This window comes from Nicotiana tabacum, chromosome 7 (genome assembly GCF_000715075.1).
Source record: "Nicotiana tabacum cultivar K326 chromosome 7, ASM71507v2, whole genome shotgun sequence".
In the NCBI taxonomy this organism is placed as follows: Eukaryota; Viridiplantae; Streptophyta; class Magnoliopsida; order Solanales; family Solanaceae; genus Nicotiana; species Nicotiana tabacum.
The window spans coordinates 172,275,083-172,298,096 of NC_134086.1; the positions used below are offsets into that span (position 1 = coordinate 172,275,083).

Consider the following 23,014-nt stretch of genomic DNA (forward strand, 5'->3'; position numbering starts at 1 on the left):
GGGCAGCAACAGTAGAAGAAGCAGACGATGCAGCAGCAACAACGAAGAAGCAGATGATGCAGCAGCGCGACGGGGTTCGACGGAGGGTTGGCTGCGTTTTTTTTCTTACTGAAGAAAGAAGATGAAGGAGTTGTGCGTGTGTGTGTGAGTGTGACGGGGTGAGGGGGAAGGGCTGGAGGGGGTGGTCGTTGGGGGTAGGGCAGCCATGGATGGAGCTTGAAGATGGTGAAGGAGAAGAGAGAAAGAGAGAGGGGGTGGCGGATGGGTTAGTATTTTTTAGGGTTTTCTTCTTCTTCTTTTTTTGTTTTGTGTTGTTTGTAAGATAATAGGGGTGTTGGGTTATGGGCTGGGTCGACCCAGTTCGAAATGGACTGGGTCGTTTGGGAAGATTGGGCCAATTTTTGGGCCTGTGGCTTGAAATCGAAGAAGAGGCCCAATTCCGACTTTCTTTATATTTTCGCTCTCTTTTCTTCTTTTATTTCTCTAAAACTAAATTATAAAAATACTTAAATTATTATTAAGAACTAAATTAAGTTATAAAAGCGCAAATTAACTCCAAATAACAATTAACGCACAATTAAGTAGTAATTAAGCATAAAATTATATATTTGGACATTAAATGCCAAAAATGCAAATGATGCCTATTTTTGTAAATTTTTATTTTTTTGTAAACAAACTTAATTACTAACAAATTGTAGAATTAAAGCCTACATGCAAAATGCGACATATTTTTGTATTTTTATTAATTTAGCAAATAAACATGCACAGACAAATACAAATAATTATTCAAAATATCACAAAATATCACAAAATTGCACACCAAGGAAAAGTATTTTATTTTTTGAATTTTTTGGGAGTAATTCTCATATAGGGAAAAAATCACGTGCTTACAGTGCATGCTATTTGCTGATGACATTATTCTAATTGACGAGACACGAGGCGGCATCAACGAGAGGCTAGAGATTTGGAGACATGCTCTTGAGTCTAAAGGTTTCAAGTTGAGCAGGACGAAGACGGAATACCTCGAGTGCAAATTTGGAGTTGAGCTGATGGAAGCGGGAGTTGAAGTGAGGCTTGACTCTTAAGTCATTCCCAAGAGGGGTAATTTCAAGTACCTTGGATCGGTTATTCAGGGGATCGGGGAGATTGACGAGGATGTCACACGCCGTATAAGGGTGGGGTGGATGAAGTGGAGGTTAACGTCGGGAGTCTTGTGTGACAAGAAAGTGCCACAGTTACTAAAAGGTAAGTTTTATAGAGCAGTGGTTAGGCCTGCCATGTTATATGGAACTGAATGTTGGCCGGTAAAGAACTCACACATCCAGAAGATGAAAATAGCAGAGATGAGGATGTTGAGGTGGATGTGCGGGCATATAAGGATGGATAAGATTAGGAATGAAGATATTCGAGAGAAGGTGGGTGTGGCCCCCATGGAGGATAAAATGCGGGAAGTAAGACTCATATGGTTTGGGCACATTCAGAGGAGGAGCACTGATGCACCGGTGAGAAGGTGTGAGCGACTGGCTGTAGTGGGCACGCGGAGAGGTAGAGGGTGACCTAAGAAGTATTGGGGAGAGGTGATCAGACAGGACATGGCGCGACTTAGGATTACTGAGGACATGGCCCTTGACAGGGAATTATGGAGGTCGAGCATTAAGGTTGTAGGTTAGGAGAAAGTTGTGAATATTTCTACAACACAATAGAGTGAGACTAGCCAGTTAGGAGTTAGACTAAGAATGTCATTGGTCGTCTATTGATGCAGGGCTTTACCTGCTAGTTTTACTATACCAGCCATCTATTTCGTATTTTGTATTCTGTATTTCATATCTCTTATATTACTTTTATTTTATTATGCATTTTTATGGTACTAATATATCGGCTCATGTTACTTTTTTGAGCCGAGGGTCTCCTAGAAACAGCCTCTCTACCCTTCGGGGTAGGGGTAAGGTCTGCGCACATATTACCCTCCCCAGACCCCACTTGTGGGATTATACTAGGTCGTTGTTGTTGTATTTTTTATAATATAAATTATATATTCTTGAAAATTATGCTCAATAATATTATATATTTTCCATGCACGACTTAACATAGCATATTTTACCCTATACAGATAGTCCCCCTGCTTTTCGGTGACATAACTTTGTGTCGTCGAAAAGTTGGTGTAACGATGCGGCCGGTCGTTTCGAGAGTTATAGCCTCGTTCCCCCATTTCCTGCTTCTTTTGTATTCTAGATATATTATGATATACCGGGTTAGTTGGTTCGGGTCTGGAGAGGTTTCAGAGTGAATTGAGACACATAGTCTCTTATTTGGAAGCTTAAGTTAGAAAAGTTGACCGTATATTGACATATGTGTAAACAATCTCATATTTGAATTTTGATGATTCTGTTAGCTCCATTAGGTGATTTTAGACTTAGGAGCGCGCCTGGAATGTGATTTGGAGGTCCGAGGTAGAATTAGGCTTGAATTGGCGAAAGTTAGAATTTTAGCAATTTTGGCCGGAAGTGGAAATTTTGACATCGGGGTTTCCGGAAGTTGGAGTAGGTTTGTGGTGTCATTTCTGACTTGTGTGTAAAATTTGAGGTCATTCGGACGTGGTTTGGTAGGTTTCGACGTCGTTTGTGAAATTCGAAAGTTTAGAAGTTCTTAGGCTTGAATCCTAGAGTAATTTGGTATTTTTATGTTGTTTTGAGTGATTCGAAGGTTCGACTAAGTTCATATGATGTTATGAGACGTGTTGGTATGTTTAGTTGAGGTTCCGAGGGCCTCGGGTGAGTTTCGGGTGGTTAACAGACTTAATTTTTGGTTAGCAATATGGCTAAAGTTGCTGATATCTAATGTTGGATTTTTTTGGTTTCCTTGTACGTGATCGCAGGGGTTCATTCGCGATCGCGTAAGCTTATTTGGGGGTAGAGATGAGTTTGTTCTACGCGATCACAGAGATAGGATCGCGATCGCGTAGGTGTGCGAAGCTATGCATCGCGAACGCATGGCTGAGGTTGCATTTACGTAGAAGGATTTGGAGCGGTAGAGGAGTGAAGGAATTGCTCTACGCGATCGCGTGGAGCTGGACGCGTTCGCGTATGCCTGAGAGGCACTGATCCGCGATCACATGGTTAATTCCGCGTTCGAGTAGGGTTAATATGTTGGCGGTCTGCATTGTGCTTCGCGATCGCAAGGCCTTTTCTGTGATCGCGATGAAGGAAATCTGGGTAGTCGTGTTAAATTTCAAAATCGAGGGTTTGAGCTCATTTTTTACGTTTTGAGCTAGAGACCACAGATTTGAGTGATTTTTGAAGCATTTTCAGGGAGTTTATTGGGGTAAGTGTTTCTCACTTGATTTTGGTTAAATCTCATGATTATATCTTGATTGTTATCATCCAAATTGTGATTTAGGGTAAAAAATTGGGGGAAAAGTGGAAGAGTTCTTGAGATGGAATTTTGAGGTTTTGAAGGGGATTCTATTGTCGAATTTGAGTAAATTTGGTATTAGACTCGTGAGTGAATGGACTTTCGGGTTTTATAACTTTTGTCAGATTCCGAGACGTGGGCCCGTGTTTGAGCCAATTTTGAGTTTTGAGTCTAATTTAGTAGTTTTTCTTGTGGAATTGATTCCTTTAGCATATATTAATGGTATTGTACTGCTTATGGCTAAATTCGGGATGTTCGGAGGCTGATTCGAGAGGCAAGGGCATTGCGGAGTAGAGATTTGCTCGGATTGAGGTAAGTAATAGTTGTAAATCTGGTCTTGAGGGTATGAAATCCCGGATTTTGTGTGATGTGACTATTTTGAAGGTGATGCACATGCTAGTTGACGGGTGCGTGGGCGCGCACCGATGGGGGATTGTGACTTGGTTCGTCCCGTAGAAACTGTAAAGTTGAACAACCTGTTGTTAGCCATATGCTTCATATGTGTTATAGAAAGATTGATTGTAAATCATGTTAGATACCATATTTTGACTTTATGCCAGTATTGTTGGGACCCTTAGTAGTCGTTTCTTGCTGTCATCTCACTGTTTTTATTGATATTCCATACTCGGTCATGTTGTGCATTCTTATATTACATCTCAATCTCCGTTATTCTATTTGATGCATCTTGTCATTGTTGTTTAGGCTGATTATCTTGATTTCTGAGAGCCCGAAAGATTGGAGAGATTGATGACTGAGTGAGGTCGAGGGCCTAATTTTGAGGACATTTATGGGATCGGTCTGCACGCCGCAACATGTTTCATTTATTCTACCATGATTGTCATTGATATAGCGCTTGGGATGAAGGAACCCTTCCGGAGTCTGCACATACCCCTAGTGAGCGCATGTACCTACTGAGTGCGAGTGCTGAGCGATTGTGAGGAATGAGTGGGTGTGAGGTTGAAATGATTGGGAGGACTGAGTGATGATTGCCCGAGAGGCAGTATATAATTCCATCATTGATGCACATAGTTGCCTTATATCCTTGTTTTGAGAACTGTTGAAAGATAATTTATCTGACTTTACTTGAACTTGACTTAAATCAACTGATTTGACTTAAACTCTGGACTGAAAGCATGCCTACACTTTACTGAATTCTATGAAATGAACTGTATTTGCATAGATCGTCACTACTTCTCAATTCCCTATTTATTTCTGTTACCTACTAAGCTGGTGTACTAATGTTACTCTTTGGGCCTCGTGTGCAGATCCAGGAGTAGTTGATCGTAGAGGTTGTTGATAGTCCTCGTAGCAAATTTTGGAGATAGCGAGGTAGATGTCAGGCGTTCGCAGCCTTGCTTTTCTTCTTCCCTATCTTTCCTTTAGTTGTATTTTGGCTTCCAGACTATGTTGGTCTTGTTATTGTCGGACTAATTATGTTTAGATGATCATGACTTAGTGACACCCCGATGTTTGGGGCTTTCTTTCTGCATTTCTATATTGAGTTCAACTCTTGTTTCTCTTTATGAAAATTCTATTATAAAAAGGCTTTTTAGCACATCTTTGAATGAATTATTGAAGTATTGTAAAAGTCGGCTGGCCTAGTATCATCGATAGGCGCCATCACGACAGCTTTGAGTTTAGGGTCGTGACAATTGGTAGAAACATAATAATATAATTGAGCAAGAATATATAATGTATATTATAAAAATACATTTATTTAAATATTTATTATTATATTACGTGCATGTAATATATATTTTACAACCTTTATTTTTTTTCATTCTGAATTGTGTAAATAAAATTTTAAATTTCTTATTGTTAACACTAAAATTATTATTAATGAATAAATTATTCTAATTATTTTTTTACTATGCTCATTATTTTTTTATTCCAGTATTATAGATGCCTAAATACTTTTTATTTGTTTAATTTACAAATAACATTTATTTATTCTATAGGTAAGTCCATAATATAAATTAAAAAGGGAAAATCATAATATTAAAAAGTTTAAAAAATTAAAAGAAGATAAATGTTTATAAGTTAGAGGGTAAAACAGGTATTTGACAATCCAAAATTTAAAAAATCTAATTGAGTGATCTTCTGAGTGCAATAGACATAGTTCAGTGACTTTGTTATTACAAACGAAAGAAAAATAACTTTAAAAGATAATTTGAAATAATTGAGTGACCATTTAGGTGAGTAAAACAATAATACAGAAGCAATAAAACCTTTAAAGTCTAATTTCTCTTTCGCGTTTAAACTCAAACCAATTTCTGATTAACCCGCATGTTTCTAAGGCAATTTTTCGAGCGCATAGGGAAAAATGATGTCAAAACAGAAGAAAAAAGTTTTCTCTTCTCGCTAGGAATGTGTATTCGATTCTATTCGATCTCTTTCAAATTTATTCGAGTTAACTTAATAGGTTTTTGATTTGCAAATATAAAAATTACATATATTATACCTAAAAACAAATGGAATCAACATTTTCAATGGCACCTTTGTCTAGCATGAAACTGTAATCGCCAAGATTAAATAGTTGACCTTTTTTTAAAAAAAAAGTTTTAACATATATTCCCTCTGTTCACTTTTCTTTGATACGTTTTGACTTTTCATGCCCTTAAGAAATAATAAATGAAGTATATTATGATACTCATATAAATTGATGCATATTTTATTGAATTTGAGAAAATAATTTGAAATGAGTAATAAATATTGTGAGTATAACAAGAAAAACTTTTTATTTTCAATTGATATGCGTAAAGTAATAAATAAAAATAAAAATATATTTTTAATATACTTGTCAAGTAAAAGTAAAATATATGAATATAAAAATTTTGCCAATCTGGCACACCCCACCCATCAAGGAGGATCCGCAACTGGAGATAAAATATATATATAGCAAAAGGCATGTGGGATGTCGAGGGAGCCATAAAATATGTATTCTTTGGTCAATTCATTAAGTAGTTGGAACTTCAAAATGTAGCAGTATGGTGCATTATCAGTAGCACGTCTTTCCTTGCTCAGCATGATTTAGCAAATCAAGATTTTAAATACAATAAAGAAGTAAAAAAAAAACTCTTCGAAATCTGGCCAGCCCTCTGCAACGGATAGATTTTGTCCCTACGCCGAAAAATTTACAACCGAGAGAAATACGCAATTCGCTTGCTATTGAATTTCAAATGGCGGAATCAGAATTTTTATTAAGAGTAGTCAAAATATAAATAAGTAAGCATACAAAAAAATTAAGGGAATCAACATATAATATATATACAATGGCGAAGCCAAAAAAATTTTCAAGGGTGTTCAAATTTGAAAGGAGTGAAAAAAATTTCGACAAAGAGTATTCAATAATATGTTATATACCTTTAAAACCTAATATTTTAAAACCACCCTCTCGAGCATGTGGCTTCGCCCCTGTATATATACATAAAAGTTAAAAATTTAACCTATCTACATAATGTAATTTTTTGACGATGGGTGTCAATTGACTCTCCTAACTAATGAGTGGCTCTGCTACTGTATATATAGTCATACCTATCTATAACAACATTCCTTTATAACATTCATTCACTATATATAGAAGTCAAGTTTTTGTCGGAATCGATTTTTGTATTATGTTATAATATATGTTTTCTATAATAGCACTTCACCATGACAGCCAAAAGAATATCAAAATAAATAAAGTTGTTACAGAGAAGTTTTGAGGTCTCTATATATATATATACACATACAAATTTGCCAGTAATGAAGGCGACTTTGAAAGACTTTCAAATATCTCTAGGATACTGTGAAGATTGTCTATAAACAGGTATATATGAATTTTATAAAATATGTATGGATTCGCTTATTGTAGAATGGCCCGTATTTGTTATCTTATTGTTTTTAAAAATTTATAAAATAGGATAACGAGACACCACCACAGAGAGTGTCAATTGATGGAGTAGTGTAATCAAGTGCCGGTTGAAATTTCTTTTTCAAAAGTTGGTAATTAAGGAATTTTTTTTAAAAAATAGTAGTTATATAAATTTAAAAAAAGAATTTCCTGATTTTATATTTATCCATTATAGGCTATAGCCCACCTCAACGAAGTACTATCATTTACTAGATCAAAATACCTTACTAATTTTATAAATGATCACTTAACTTTCTTTTATCATACCAAAGTTTTTAAAATATTTTATAAGAAAAAAGTTACTTAATTTTATCTATGTATTACAAAATAAAAGTACTAAATTATTTTGTCACGAGAAAAATCACTGAACTCTATCTAAAAATGACAAAAAATCATCATGAGGAAACAAAGAAGACATGATGATTGATGACAATGCACATGATATTATATTTCCTATGGTAGTTTAGCAAAATTAAATAATTTTGATTTCAAAAAATTATTTAATTACTGACATCGTGAAATAAACTTATCAAACGTCAACCCTAACCAGAACACCACCCTCCCCCCAACTCCACGAAGTATTGTCCTCCCTCTTTCTTACGGTATGTTTCGTATTTCTTTTTTATACGCCCCTTAAAAAATATTAAGTGGGAAAAGGATTGGACTACTCTACCCTTATTTATGTCCTAAAATATAATCTCTCTTAATTGAATATTTATTCTATTTATGTCTTATTTCCATCTTCAAGAACAATTATTACTAACAGCTTGTTTGGATGGTTGTTACGTATCGTTTCATAATGTTTTGTATCGTATTATATTGTATTGTACTATATCGTTTAATGAATATAATGTTTGAATGGATTGTATCGTTTTGCTATCATTTCATGATATCACGCACCAGTAATATGATAAATAAACTTGCAATATTATAAAGAAAAATTATGATACGGTATATAAAAAGGTAGGGTAAATGATAATATAAAATTATTTATAATAATGAAGGGTGAGATTGAGAGAAAAAGACAAGGTAACGATATGACCACACCAAATCGGTCGTTACATAAAGTGCACATTTCATCGTTACATAACGACGGATTTAACGATACAATACAATAAAATTTAAGTAACAATCAAAACAAACATTGTATTTAAAGTAACAATACGATATAATACAATAAGTAACAACCATCCAAACAAGCTGTAAGGATAAAAAAGAAAAAAAAACAATCAATTTTATCTTAAACTTCTAAAATGACAAATAATTTGATATATCTATTTTAACCACGATTGTTAATACGAGACGGAGCGACAATGTTTATTTAGTTCCTTCCTTGCCTTCTATAAATGTAAAAGCTGTGTGGAGTTTTTCTTCCAAATCAAAAAACAACAAAAAGATGTCTTCATTTTCCACATCTTCTGCCACTTCTAATTCCAAACTTCCAGTTCGAGAAATCCCAGGAGACTATGGTTTCCCATTTTTTGGAGCCATTAAAGATAGATATGACTACTTTTACAACCTCGGCACAGACGAATTCTTTCTTACCAAGATACAAAAATACAATTCTACTGTCTTTAGAACCAACATGCCACCAGGTCCATTCATTGCTAAAAATCCCAAAGTCATTGTTCTCCTCGATGCCAAAACATTTCCCGTTCTTTTCGACAACTCTAAAGTCGAAAAAAAGAACGTTCTTGATGGCACGTACATGCCATCTACTGATTTCTATGGTGGATATCGTCCTTGTGCTTATCTTGATCCTTATGAGTCAACACATGCTACACTTAAAGGGTTCTTTTTATCTTTAATCTCCAAGCTTCATAATCAATTTATTCCTTTATTTAGAAGCTCAATTTCTGGCCTTTTTGTAAATCTTGAAAATGAGATTTCTCAAAATGGCAAAGCAAATTTCAATAATAATAGCGACATTATGTCATTTGACTTTGTTTTTCGTTTGTTATGTGACAAAACCAATCCCCATGACACAAATCTTGGCTCTAATGGACCAAAACTTTTTGATATATGGTTGTTGCCTCAACTTGCTCCATTGGTTAGTCTAGGTCTAAAATTTGTGCCGAACTTTCTGGAAGATTTAATGTTGCATACTTTCCCATTGCCATTTTTTCTAGTGAGATCGAATTACCAGAAGCTTTATGATGCTTTTAGCAAGCATGCTGAAAGTACACTGAATGAAGCAGAGAAGAATGGGATCAAAAGAGATGAAGCTTGCCACAACTTAGTTTTTCTTGCAGGTATGTCAAAATTGAACGGATCAACAAGGGTCAAATAAATAAACAATTCATAATTGAACCTGCTCACTAGAACAAGGTGGTCGGGTTAAAGTAAGTCAAAATATCCAGGCATAACCCAACTTGTCCAACATGATCCGACCTTCTCTCTGACCTTTTTAACTTTTCCTTTTTTGTTTTGCAAAAAAAATCTGAAAGTAGTAGTAATATAGTTTGTTTAAATTATTAGTTGAAGTTCATCTAAATTTGCTTTTTTTATGTTTGAAATAACCTAAATAGTTGTTCATCCCACCGTTTAAACTTAAAATAATTGATAGATATATTAATATATAAATAATTCAGATATGATATGTAGGGGGCGGAAAGGGGTTTGCTACCCTCTTCGCCAAAATATTACACTTGATATATAAGATAAAATCTGTTTTGTACCTCTATATATTATATTTTGAATTTCCTTGGCATAGCCCATAATCACAACTTAGTGGTTATGGGGTTCAAAATTTTTATAAGGTCATTGGTTCAATTTCCACTACCTATAATTTTTAAATTTTTTTTTCTTTTTTAAACCCATTAGCATGAAATTCTGCCTCAATATGTGTATAACTATGTATAATCCATGCAGACCGGCTAAGAAAAGTAAATAATGAATATAGCTGGTTATTTGTGTAAAGATTTTTTTTGCCCCGTTAGATCACACTATTTTGAAATTCGTTTTGACTCAAGTTTAATGGGTGATATTAAGTTCAACTCGTTTAGTCATGTCAAAGAATAGTTCATAATCCAACTTGTTTAAACTTAGACGAGTTAGGGATCGTTTGGAATGAGGTATAAGAAGGTATAGGGGTGGTATAAAAATTTAATATCACCTTAATATTCTATTTGGTTAGCAAACCAGGTATAAGTTATCTCGGTGTTAATTTTAATACCGGGATAACTTATACCTTATAGAGGATGGGGTAATTAGCACTAGTATAATTTATACCTTGTTTTTAGAAATTCTACAATTGTCATTCTTAATACAACATATCAAATAGTGAATAAACGACAATCCCAACATAATTAATCTCAGTATGACTTATCTCACCATAACTTATACCGGCATAACTTATACCGACATAAGCCCTATTCCAACCAAACGAACCCTTAGGGGTCGTTTGGTAGCCGGTTAGGGGGAAAGTTATTCATGTATTAGGGGTAACATAACTTATACCATGTTTGGTAGCCATTAGTTATTTTGTACAAAATTCAGCATAACTAATACCATATTTGGTTGGCATTTTACAATTCTACATAAATAATATATGTATAAGTTATGAGTCAATCTGTGTATTATTTTATGCGGGAGAGAAGATGGAATAACTAATACATGTATTAGTAATATATGGATAAAATACTAAAATGACAAATTTATCCCTATAAGTTTACCACAAATCATTGCCATTCTCAGATTCTCTCCAGTAAACTTTTCACTGTTCGTTTTCTCCAGCAAATAACAATCTTGTGCTATGATGTTTTTGAATTACTAAATAAAGTGTGTAACAATATAGCAAAAAATTCAACCCAAACCCAAGAAAGAGTTATATACACTAATTAGCATGACCGTTTTTTTTGAATTTCACGTGCACTACTGAAGGACTAATTCCTGCATAACTAATTTCTGCATTACTTATTCCTGTATAACTAATACATACATACATAACTAATACATGTATAACTAATACTTGCATAACTCTAATCCAACTTGTTTAAACTTAGACGAGTTAGACGGATTACTACAAAGTCTGTCCTCTTATTTTGCCACCTCTACGCACAGGTTTCAATGCTTATGGTGGGATGAAAGTTTTATTCCCTGCACTGATAAAGTGGGTCGCCAATGGAGGAAAGAGTTTACACACTCGGCTGGCAAATGAAATCAGGACAATTATCAAAGAAGAATGTGGGACCATAACTCTATCAGCAATCAACAAGATGAGTTTAACAAAATCAGTAGTGTATGAAGTATTAAGAATTGAACCTGCAGTTCCATTTCAATATGGTAAAGCCAAAGAAGATATCTTAATCCAAAGCCATGATTCAACTTTCTTAATTAAGAAAGGTGAAATGATGTTTGGATATCAGCCTTTTGCTACAAAAGATCCAAAGATTTTTGATAAACCAGAGGAGTTTATTCCGGAGAGATTCATGGCCGAAGGTGAAAATTTGCTAAAGTATGTGTATTGGTCAAATGCAAGAGAGACAGATGATCCAACGGTGGACAACAAACAATGCGCAGGGAAAAATCTTGTCGTGCTTTTGTGCAGGTTAATGTTCTTTTTCTCCCTTTTTATCGAGTTTTAACTTGTGGGCGTTTGGACATAAGAATTGTAAAATTCCAACAAGAAAAAATGAATTTTTTTAAGTGAAAATGGTATTTGAAAATTAAAGTTGTATTTGGACATAAATATAATTTTGGATTATTTTTGATTTTTTTTAAGTGACCTGAGTGAAAAATTTAGAAAAACAGATTTTTGGAGTTTTTAAAATTTTCTAAAAATTCCAATATTCATCTTCAACTTCAAGTGACAATTGAAAATTTTAAGGCCAAACACTGATTTTGAAAAAAAATAAAAAGATTTTATGTCCAAACGGGCTCGTATAAACCCTGGGTTATCTATTACTATGTTGTTATAAAAAGATAAATGTTTTCAAACATAAACCACATTAGGAGTAATAGTGAGTTTTACTATAGTTGTCATGCGATTTGTTCTTGCTGACAATACTGCATGTTGCTACTATTTTTTTTCTTGAGTAGAGCATTTATCAAAAATAATTACGTAGGGATAAAGTCTGCCCATGTATTATCCTTCTTGGACCTTACTTCTGTCCTGCAATTTGAAAAATATCGACCTATATATGTGTGCAGGTTGATGTTGGTGGAGTTTTTCATGCGGTACGACACATTCACAGTGGAGTCAACAAAGCTCTTTCTTGGGTCATCAGTAACGGTGAAGAAAGTGGAAAGAGCGACATGAATCTTATTTCAGATATGTAATTATAGGCTGCAAATAAAGTACAGTAATTGGCTACTTAAGCCTCAAAAGACTTAGCTCTGATTACTGCACGTGGATGTGGTCATTCTGCAAATTATTGTACTTGTGCTGATGTACTTGACTTCGAGTGGAGATAATAATGCACTGTTTTTAGAGTTCAGCTTCATTGAGATATATCGAAACTAAATTATACGTAATGATGCGGGCTGTCCGGAACCTAAATATTATTTTTTTGGACTTAAATTATCTTAATAGATATTTTAAAAAAATATTTTTTATATATAGCATGCAAAAACAAGTCGCTATACATTAACGGTAACGTCTGCCGTTAAGGTATAACGTCTTTTATTCATACGCTATACATATAACGCCTAAAAAAACGCTATACCCTGAATATGGACCCACCAATAAGTAAACTGACAAACACAATAATTTAAATGTGTATAGTGTATATTTAAAGAACGCTATACGACAAAAATTTTCATATCCCGGACTAGCCATTTCCTATATAAAGTGGTTACGATTTTAGGAAAATTCGTTCACATAAAATTCTAACTCCCGTTCAATTTTTTCTTGTTGTTGAAACATTTTTTTCGTAATGTCTGAAGAACGTAGAATAAGAGTTTCATTATATTGGGAGGGGGGGTGAGGTTGTGATGGAGAATAACTCTGTGAGGTATAGTTTATCTCCACAGGGTCATGTTAAATTACCACTTACAATAGAGTACAATAAATTGATATCGTTGTTATGCAAAAATGGGTGTGAGGAAACGTTCAGTGATACTTAAAGTAACCGGAAGATATCCGTATTCCGTCACTCCGCAAGAGGCTGCTTTTTACTCGGAGTTAAACATCTACGATGATGAAACTTTGAGGGATTTTCTGAGGACTCCAGATGAATACCGGGAATATCTTGTAATAAATATGTTGGATATGTACGTCAAGGTCGAAGACGTTCCAAACAATGAGGTTGCCGGACAGGTTCCGGATAACCTCCAGTCATCGGGTGGCTATTCTGGAGGAGTTTTTGCCGGACAGGTTCCGAATGAAAGAGTTTTCCTTGATTTAAACTTATCCCCGCCTGCTTTACATAATTCACAAGACGAGTGGTAAGCTTCAATTTTCCTTTGTGTTACGATGTACATTTTTGTTGTATTGAATTTGTATTAATGCTCATATATTTAACAGGGGGTGCATGCCGGATATGAATTTTACAAATTTTGAACCCAAGCATTGTTTTGGGGTGTTGGATCATGGTGGTCCATATGGGAGCCATCACTGAAATGAAAATGTCCATCATGGAATTTCATCACATTACGACTTGTAAGTGAAGTGATACGGCTATATGGAAAGTATTTATTAAGTTCAACATCTTATTATTTTGTTGATTGTGCAGTGAAAACGAGCAAGTTGAACCAAATGTACTCACTCAATTGTCCGAAGACGACGTATTAAATCGGGATCTGGCAGATGCACAAAGTGAGGAAGAGAACAGTGATTACGACAACAATGCTGATGAATCTAGAGACGAGACACCCTTTCTTCGTGAGGATGGTGATGAGGAGGACGAGAAGGAAGGACCTGATTTGACGAAAGAGTATTCTCCACCCCCTAGACGAAGAGTGTACGAGTCCCAAGTGCCGTTTCATTCAAGGGAGATTCCTTACTGGATAACTTGCCAAACATACCGGATGTGGAAGCTATCACAAGGGATTTTGATGAAATTCGGACAGCAATGTGGGATGAGTCTAGACCAATGGTGCTGGCAAAGGGCATGCTTTTTCCTGATAAAGCGCGCCTAAGCAGGGCTTGTAAAATGCACAACGTAAAAGAATGTCGTGAGATGACGGTATGGGAGTCAAGTCCGGTTGTATACAAGGTTGTTTGTCGCATGTGGTTTTGGCCATGTCATTGATGTTGCGTGCGAGCAAGAAGAAGACAGGTCTGTGGAAAGTGGGTAAATACATTCCCACCCACACATGCGAAATGGACACATTCAACGTGAATCACTTTAACTTAGATATTGACTTGATTTCTCTCGTTCTTATTCCAAACATCGAAGCGTCCATAAGGTATAAAATCAAAGAGTGCATTACAGCAGTCCACCAGGAACATGGCCATGCCATTACTAAAAGAAAGGCATATCTCGGGCGTAAACGAGCGTTTGAAATAGTCTATGGTAACTGGGATAAGTCATTTGCAGAGCTGCCTAGGTACATGGCTGCACTGCAACAGTTTAACCCCGGGATGGTTGTTGAATGGAAGCTTGATCGAATTCCAGGTAAACCAGAATATACATTCAATTACGTGTTATGGGCGTTTAAACCAACAATTGATGGTTTTTCAAATTGCCGGCCGTAATATCCATAAATGACACTCATGTCTATGGAAAGTACGATATCAAGTTGTTGATAGCCGTGGCAATAAATGCTAATGGACAGATATTTCCTCTAGCTTTTGCTATTTGTGCCAATGAAAGCCAAGAGACGTGGACGCTGTTTTTGAACCACTTGAAAGAGCACGTTGTCAAACAGCGTTCCGGTATTTGTCTAATATCTGATCGGCATGGTGGTATCTTAAGTTTTGTGGAGAACTTGCCTGCATGGCAAGAACCTTATGCCTACCATCGTTACTATGTTAGGCATCTTAAAGCCAATTTCGAGAAGGCACATCCCAACAAGGATCTGCATGATTTGATGTGGATGGCAGCAGCAGACCACCAACAACATAAATTCGAAGGCACATGGAATATATCAGGCAAGAAGATGAGGCAGCCTATCGTTGGTTAATGCGACATGACCTTGAAAATTGGACTTTACATGCGGATGGTGGCAGACGATGGGGAACTCTGACACAAATGTGTCAGTGTCTTTCAACAGGTTATTGAAGTCGGTAAGAGGATTGCCTGTCATAGCCATGGTGCGGATGTCGTTCAAGAAGATGGCGGAGAGGTTTGTTGAAAGGTCTGCAGCTGCAACGTCATTGATGAAAAGGGGTGTTGAATTTATGCCAGTGCCGATACAGAGATTTGAGAAATACAGACGGCGAGCGCATTGACATTCATTTTTGCAGTATGATAACGAAAGAAATGTTTTTGAAGTTCGCACCGCTATCCATCAAAATCGGGGTAATAATGTACATACTGTAAATGAATCTACAAGGTTATGCTCTTATGGGAAATGGTCCATCTACTACATGCCTTGCTCACATGCCATCAAGTGCTTTCAACAAGTTGGTTTAGGTGTAACCAACTATGTTGATCAACAATATAGTGTTGCGACGTACCTAAACACATATAATGGGCAGTTGCAGCTAGTGAGTGCTGAGCATTATTTGCCGTCTGAACCATTTAAAATGGTGTGTAACAAGTCCTATTTGCGTCGAATGCAGGTGAAGAAGAGAACGCGTATACGGAACCAAATGGATGTTAGTGATACCGTTTATACGCGCAGATGTGGTATATGCTCGCAAACAGGACACGACTGTCGAAAATGTCTTTTGGGTGGCAACAATAATCAAGCTCGGGGTGGGTGTTCTTCTATTGTGCCTAACTATCAATGAGTTTGTGTTGTAATATTTAGTTGTTTTGTTTATGTTGCAAAATTTATAAAATAAAATTATGTTTGTTAATTATGAGTTGAATTTTTCTATTTTAGTTTTTCAATGATAATAAAAAAAATTATATATTTGGAAGAACTAGAAACAACATTGAACTTTCATAAATCTGATTAATTTATGACTGTGTTGTCTTGTCGATCTGAAAAAGCTACCCAACTGACATAAAGTTGTTTCGTACCCGTTAGAACATTTAACACGCAAAGTATAGCGCGGATAAATACTACGTTATGTCTATATATAGCGCGGTTAAATAATACGTTATGTATGTGTGTTGTCTTGTCGATCTGACATAAAGTTGTTTCGTACTTGTAAGAACATTTAACACGCAAGGCATAGCATGGTTAAATAATATGTTATGTCTATATATAGGGCGGTTAAATACTACGTTATGTGTGTTGTCTTTCCTATAAATGACGAGCTCATTCTACATATTTTCTTCGCTAAAAAATAACTAATAGTAAATCTTCCTTGAAAAGCAAGTTTTTTAACAGAAAAATGTCTCAGCCTATTTATGTCCCAATGTGCAAGTGCGGAAAAAAATGCCAGATGAAAAGTTGTTGGGATAATGGTACAGCTGGACGCCGCTTCTGGGAATGTTTGAACAAATTTTATAAGGTTCCCGGCGAACCTATTTGCGATTTTGAGGTATGGATTGATGAACCTTGTCATCAGGAATACTACAAAGGATTGTTGAACGATCTTAATGATTTGTGTTTAAAAAGTGGGAACGTGAAAAACAACTTAAAAAAGAGGTTGTGGAGTTGAAAGCGAAACTTAAAGAGGTAGAAGAAGAAAAAAAAAAGTTGTTAGAACAATTTAAGTGGTTGGAGCAGAGAATAATGGGCGGCGGTGACTAAATGTATGTGTTTAGTGTATCAAGTTATCTTTATGTGTGTTGTCGTGCGTTTTTATTAAGCTAAAGTAGTTGTAATGAACTTTATTTTCAGTCATTGGAATGGGATTTTACTTCTTTACGACTTGTGTTTGTGTTGTAGTACGAAACTAGCTAATTAACGGAGAAATAAAAAGTAATGCACATATTATATAAAAGTTGTTGTTAATGTATATACAAAAATATTATTTACATATAATACAAAAAAAAAGAATAAAATCAATGTGTCCCGCATCCAGTGTGCTTCAATGCAGGCACTGGCCTGAGGCGCATCACATCCCGCATGAGTACGCTATCGGGATCGTCATCATCAAGTCACCTCTTTATAGCCGGATGCCGCTGCATGATCATCAGTGGTGCTGACAGGATCAGAAGAAGGGGCAGTCAGTCCAGTAGAAACCTACATAAGAATAAAAAGCTCAGAATAACAAAGTATATAATAAGTCACAACAATTTGAATTGTCGTACCACTATCTCATCGGGCTCCTGAATATAATCATCTGTCGCAGCCATGTCAACATCACGTTCAGCCTTAAAAAGGAAATTAACAAACTTATGGAAAATAAAGACAAATTCTAATTCAATACTATGAAAACCATACTTGCACATGATGATGAACCATAATTCGGCCGCTTCTCAATAACAGTAGGCGAGCCTGGAAAGTATGTATCCCAATCCACTCCAGAAAGGTGCGTGCCCGTGATCAATAATTGACCCAACAGCGTCACCTGCGAAGTCCCTAGAGTGAGATCCATCCCAAGGATGTATGACGGCATGTCCGTCTCATGTAGGCCACCTAGCAGATCGGCAACAACATAATCAGCAGGGGCCTCAACGCCCCCTTGCTAGGGACCACCTCCTCTCCGCCCACCGCCACGTCGTCCGACACCCCCGCCTTGTCGGGCACCACCACCTCATCGGGCACCTCCACCTCGTCGGCCACCACCACCTCGTGCCACACCAGGGCCTCGCTCATACTGCTCTGGCTCTACATAATCAGGCATGTGTGCCAAACGCTGATCCTCCCGGGCTCGCTGCAGTGTCCGGGCAGCCAACTCTACAAATCGCCGGCTATAATCCTGCATGGCGCCCGTAAGATCGCTGACATAATCCTACATCTGCAGTCCCATATGATAGACTGTGTGTAGTCCAATAGCCTGCACAACGTATAAAATATAAACTACGTATATTGCATTGAAATACAGTTATATAATGAATAATAATAGAAAACATATCAGGGCCTCGCGTCGTGCGGCGTATGGAACGTACCGACCGCCAACCTGATGAATAGTCCCGATAAAAATTCGGGTGATGTGCCAGTACCAGGACATATACCTCTAAAGATCAACCTTCTGGATATGTGTAGGTGGGGGCGGAATCATCTGATCTCGATGGTCCCAAATATGGATCTGCGTCGCTAACTATGCCATAAATACGTTGTCCGCCCTGCAACGATCATCCCTCTGATAATGTGTAGGCTCCCATATTGGCCCCCTCGGTATATTCTGCGGGCGGCCAAACTACCGAAGTACCCGCTCCGAGGTATGATGCTCCACAATATCGAGGCATATGAGTGGGGTAGAAGTGCTCCAAATCAATCGGCCGGCTGAGCAATAAGGTGGCAGAGAAGCTATCAAATCGTCGCTGTATGGTGTCCAAATGAACTATCAAATAAGAACATGAAACATGAGTATGCGCAACACTAAGTTAATCTACACCAGGTAAGTTTAGGTACATATTTACCTGTACGCCCTCCACCAGATCCAACACATCCCTGCAGAGGGGGAGATTATAATGAGTATCATACTCTCGTGAAAGTGTATGGCGGAGAACCCACCTCCTGGTTAGAGGGAGAAATGGAGGTGCTACAGTAGGAGGTAATTGTGGTTGTGGTGGCTGAAACTGCAAGAACCACTCCCAGGCCCAAACCTAACATACAAAGTTGACGTAATATTTAAGATAAAGTCTAACTAGGTAGAGTTGGAGCTGATGAACACTTTATTTGAATATGTTGTCACTTGTAGAAGTTGCATAAAACCACAAACATCTCTCTGAGTGCCCATGCTCGTCCGACACATTTGCCTATACATGTAGCCGAGAACAACAACACCCCAGTTGTAATAGGGTAACTCATCTAGCAGCTGAAGATGATGCAAAAATCTCAGGCTGACTAGGTTCCCCGAAGTGTTCGGGAATAAGACCCCTCCAAATAGAAGAAGCAACAACAACCTTGTATACTGGGTGATATGTACCTCCTCTGCATCGTCGGTGGTATCGGGGTGGAGTAACTCCAGGTGCTGTCTAATCGGGGTCAATGTCAACTGACTAGCACTCGACGATGCAGTCTCGTCCTTTAGCCTAAAACCCGTGAGCTGCTATAGCATGTCCAAATAAGCATCACGCGACATAAATCTCATAACAATAGGCAGTGAAACGTGCATGCTATCAACGGGCATGCCATATAAAACCTCAACGCCCTGTAGCGTGATAGTAGCCTCACCAATGGGCAGGTGAAAAATGTGCATCTCCGGTCGCCACCGTTCAATCAACGCCGTGATCAAAGCCCAGTCAACCTGTATCTGCCCGATCTCAATAATCCTATAGAATCCCATGTCCTGGAGGCGATGGACTACACGCTCGTGGAGAACTCTGTGCCTCAGAAAATCCCACAAGTCATCCACTCTCCTAGCGCGAAGAGTCTGGGAATGTAACTCTCCCTCCCATATATGGGCGGACCTATGATTGCCCTGAAGCACTAATAGCTGTCATGGGCGGCTTTCCAGCCGTGCCCCATGACCCCTTGGGCGCGCCCCATGGCGTCCTAGCAAGCCTTCCAATGCCTAGCACCACGGACGGCCCCGTGGTCTTGGCCGCGCCAAGTGACAAGAGCGCATGTGCCTCTGTCGCCCCACCGATATCCCTCGCCAGCGCCCAACCGCAGGCAGATGCCAACAGCGCCGCGCGCGCAGACAATGCCGCGCGCGCAGACCCTGATGCCAAAGACTATGCTGCCGACAACGGACCTGTTTCCTGCCTTATAGCAAACTAAGTCTTTTTTCATTGTAAATAGAGTAGTTTTATTTCATGTAATTCCATTATGTTTCTCTAGCTTAATCAAGTCTAGTCTTGTAGCTTTGGATTATTTTTTTTAAGCATTATTAAGGGGGACCAAACAATCAAAACTTTCTAGCAAGCAAACAATTCTCTGTACTGGTGTCTCTCCCCCTCGACACCGCATTGCCTTTCTGTAATAGCTTTCATTAATGCAATCAAGCTTTCTTTCATTCTCAATTCTCATTCCTGTTCTCTCAATTTCTCTTGACATTGGTTTTCCCGTACGGCACTGACAATCTAGTCTAGCGTACGGAGGGGACCTCAGTTGGCGGACAGCAACTGCACTGACATCAGTTGCTTAGCCTTACGTCGCCCTTCCAAGGAATCTCAGGAAGGCGCCGCGTAACAGTTGGTATCAGAGCCTAGGCTCGACATCGGACGAGGGAACGCATTGCCATTACCACCATTTCTGACCATGGTGAATCATGGGGACCGCATTGCGGCCCTTGAACAGACGGTTGACGGATTACTGCCCATCATGGATACGGTGCCTGAACTAAGAACCAGCCTAGGGCAAAGGTTGGATGACCTGGACCGCAGGGTGCTCCAGGCCGAAGTTGACATAGAAAACATCAGTCGTGACTCCGAGGGAGATCGGCAAACGGCAGCCACAGAGGCAGCCGAAATTTTTGGCAAATTCAAGGGACTCCAACAGGAGCGTGCCGAGGATTTAGCTTACAGGGCACAAGAGGCAGACAGGGTGACTGCCATGCAACAAACTATTGACGACTTGACAGACAAGCTCAATGTTGTCAATGCTGCTTTACAGGGCCTACTGCGAGGCGGTGGAAACCAGGTCGGGGGCGCTGCAAACCCCACCTCCGCGACACAAAAACTGAAAATTCCTGAGCCAAAGCCATACAGTGGAGCTAGGAATGCCAAGGAAGTGGAGAACTTCATCTTTGATGTCGAACAATATTTTGATGCTGTTGGGGGCCTAGAAGAAGCTAAGAAGGTAGCAACTGCTGCCATGTATCTTCAGGGTGATGCTAAACTCTGGTGGCGGGTGAAATACGAAGCCATCAAGGCCGGTGAAGATGCTCTCGAAACATGGGCAGAACTGAAGGCAGCCATCCGCCTACAATTCTTCCCCGAAAATGTTGAATATAATTCAAGGAGAAAGCTACGGGAGCTCCGTCAGACCAAATCTGTGCGGGACTACGTGCGGGAATTCTCCGCACTCATGCTAAGCATACGCGACATGGGGGACAAAGACAAGCTCTTCACTTTCCTAGAAGGGCTGAAACCTTATGCCCATATGGAGCTACAAAGGCAACGGGTAGATACCCTGCCCAAGGCGATCCAAGCAGCTGAATGCCTTGGGGACTATCAAATGGAAGCTCGAAAGGATAGGCCTCAACCGCCTGCCCGAGCGGGATTCAAAGGGGGCCAGTCTAGCAATGTTGGCCCTAGCAGAAGTGGGGGAGATCGGAGCTCAACCAAACCTAAGGCTCCCTCCACAGGCAGCAACAGTGCTGCGTCTAACAACAATGATCGGGGGAGGAAGCCTCCTTCAGGGTGCCGTCATTACGGCGGACCACATTGGAACAATGAGTGCCCACATGCACAGATGAATGCCCATCAGACTTTTGATGATGGGACGGATGACGATTCAGACGATGCGGATCAGACTGAACCAGTAGGTGCCTTCAATGCAATTGTTGGCTCCATTTCTGAGGCATTAGCAGAGACTAGTGCTGGTATCCGCAAGAAGAAGGACCCATGTCCCGTCACCAAGAAAGGGAAAAAGAAGGCGGATGATGAGACTCCTCTTAAGCACGAGAGGACCTTAATGTTCGTTGAGATGAAGGTGAATGGCAAGCCCATTCGGGCCATGGTAGACACGGGTGCTACCCACAACTACTTAGCCTCGACTCAGGTGGAGCGCCTTGGTCTAGTTGTAGGGAAAGGTAGAGGCCGTGTCAAGGCTATCAACTCACCTCCCCAGCCAGTGGGTGGAATAGCCAAAGAAGTACCGATGAAGCTTGGCCCTTACGAAGGAAAATTCAACTTGCGCGTGGTGATCATAGATGACTTCGAGTTGATAGTTGGATTGGAATTCCTGAGGCAAACCAACACCATGCCTGTACCGTATGCTGACATGTTACTGATGATGGTAGCAAATGGGGCCAAGCCCTGCGTTATCCCGTGCATGCCCATGAAGATGGCCGTTGAAAACATCTCGGCCTTGCAGTTGAAGAAGGGGGTCAAAAGAAACGAACCTACGTTCCTGGCAACCCTCTGCATCGAAGATGTAGAATGCTCCTCGGGTCCCATTCCTGAACCCATGAAGGAGCTACTACTAGAGTTTGAAGATGTCATGCCACAAGACATGCCAAAGCGACTACCGCCTAGACGCACTGTGGATCATGAAATTGAGCTGGTGCCGGGCGCGAAGCCACCTGCCCGGGCGCCTTACAGAATGTCACAACCCGAACTCACCGAACTTCGGAGACAATTGACGGAAATGCTAGACACAGGGATTATCGTGCCCTCCAAATCCCCATACGGGTCCCCTGTGCTATTCCAAAAGAAACATGATGGTAGTCTACGACTCTGTGTGGACTATCGGGCTCTAAACAAAATTACTGTGAAGAACAAGTACCCTATTCCGTTAATGGCAGACTTGTTCGATAGACTGGGTGGTGCGACGATGTTCACCAAAATAGACTTGAAGACAGGTTATTGGCAAGTTCGGATTGCAGAGGGTGATGAGCACAAGACGACCTGTGTGACAAGATATGGGTCGTACGATTTCCTAGTTATGCCATTCGGCTTGACTAACGCCCCAGCTACATTTTGCACTTTG

The 23,014-nt window shown here is 39.0% G+C and overlaps 1 protein-coding gene across 1 annotated transcript; it reads left to right on the plus strand.

Moving 5' to 3' along the window:
- Positions 1 to 8,652: 8,652 nt before the first annotated feature.
- LOC107825278 (allene oxide synthase 3-like) lies at positions 8,653 to 12,741 on the plus strand. The gene is made up of 3 exons (XM_016652113.2): positions 8,653 to 9,555; positions 11,366 to 11,852; positions 12,455 to 12,741. Exons 1-3 carry the CDS (start codon positions 8,700 to 8,702, stop codon positions 12,561 to 12,563), a joined length of 1,452 nt encoding a protein of 483 aa, XP_016507599.2. The 5' UTR covers positions 8,653 to 8,699; the 3' UTR covers positions 12,564 to 12,741.
- The last annotated feature ends 10,273 nt before the right edge of the window (positions 12,742 to 23,014 follow it).

Bases quoted from the DNA above. Each gene is read 5' to 3' on its own strand.
- LOC107825278 (XM_016652113.2), top strand. From the start codon at position 8,700: ATGTCTTCATTTTCCACATCTTCTGCCACTTCTAATTCCAAACTTCCA. The intron at 9,556-11,365 runs GTATGTCAAAAT...CTCTACGCACAG, and splicing joins CAACTTAGTTTTTCTTGCAG to GTTTCAATGCTTATGGTGGG. The intron at 11,853-12,454 runs GTTAATGTTCTT...ATATGTGTGCAG, and splicing joins CTTGTCGTGCTTTTGTGCAG to GTTGATGTTGGTGGAGTTTT.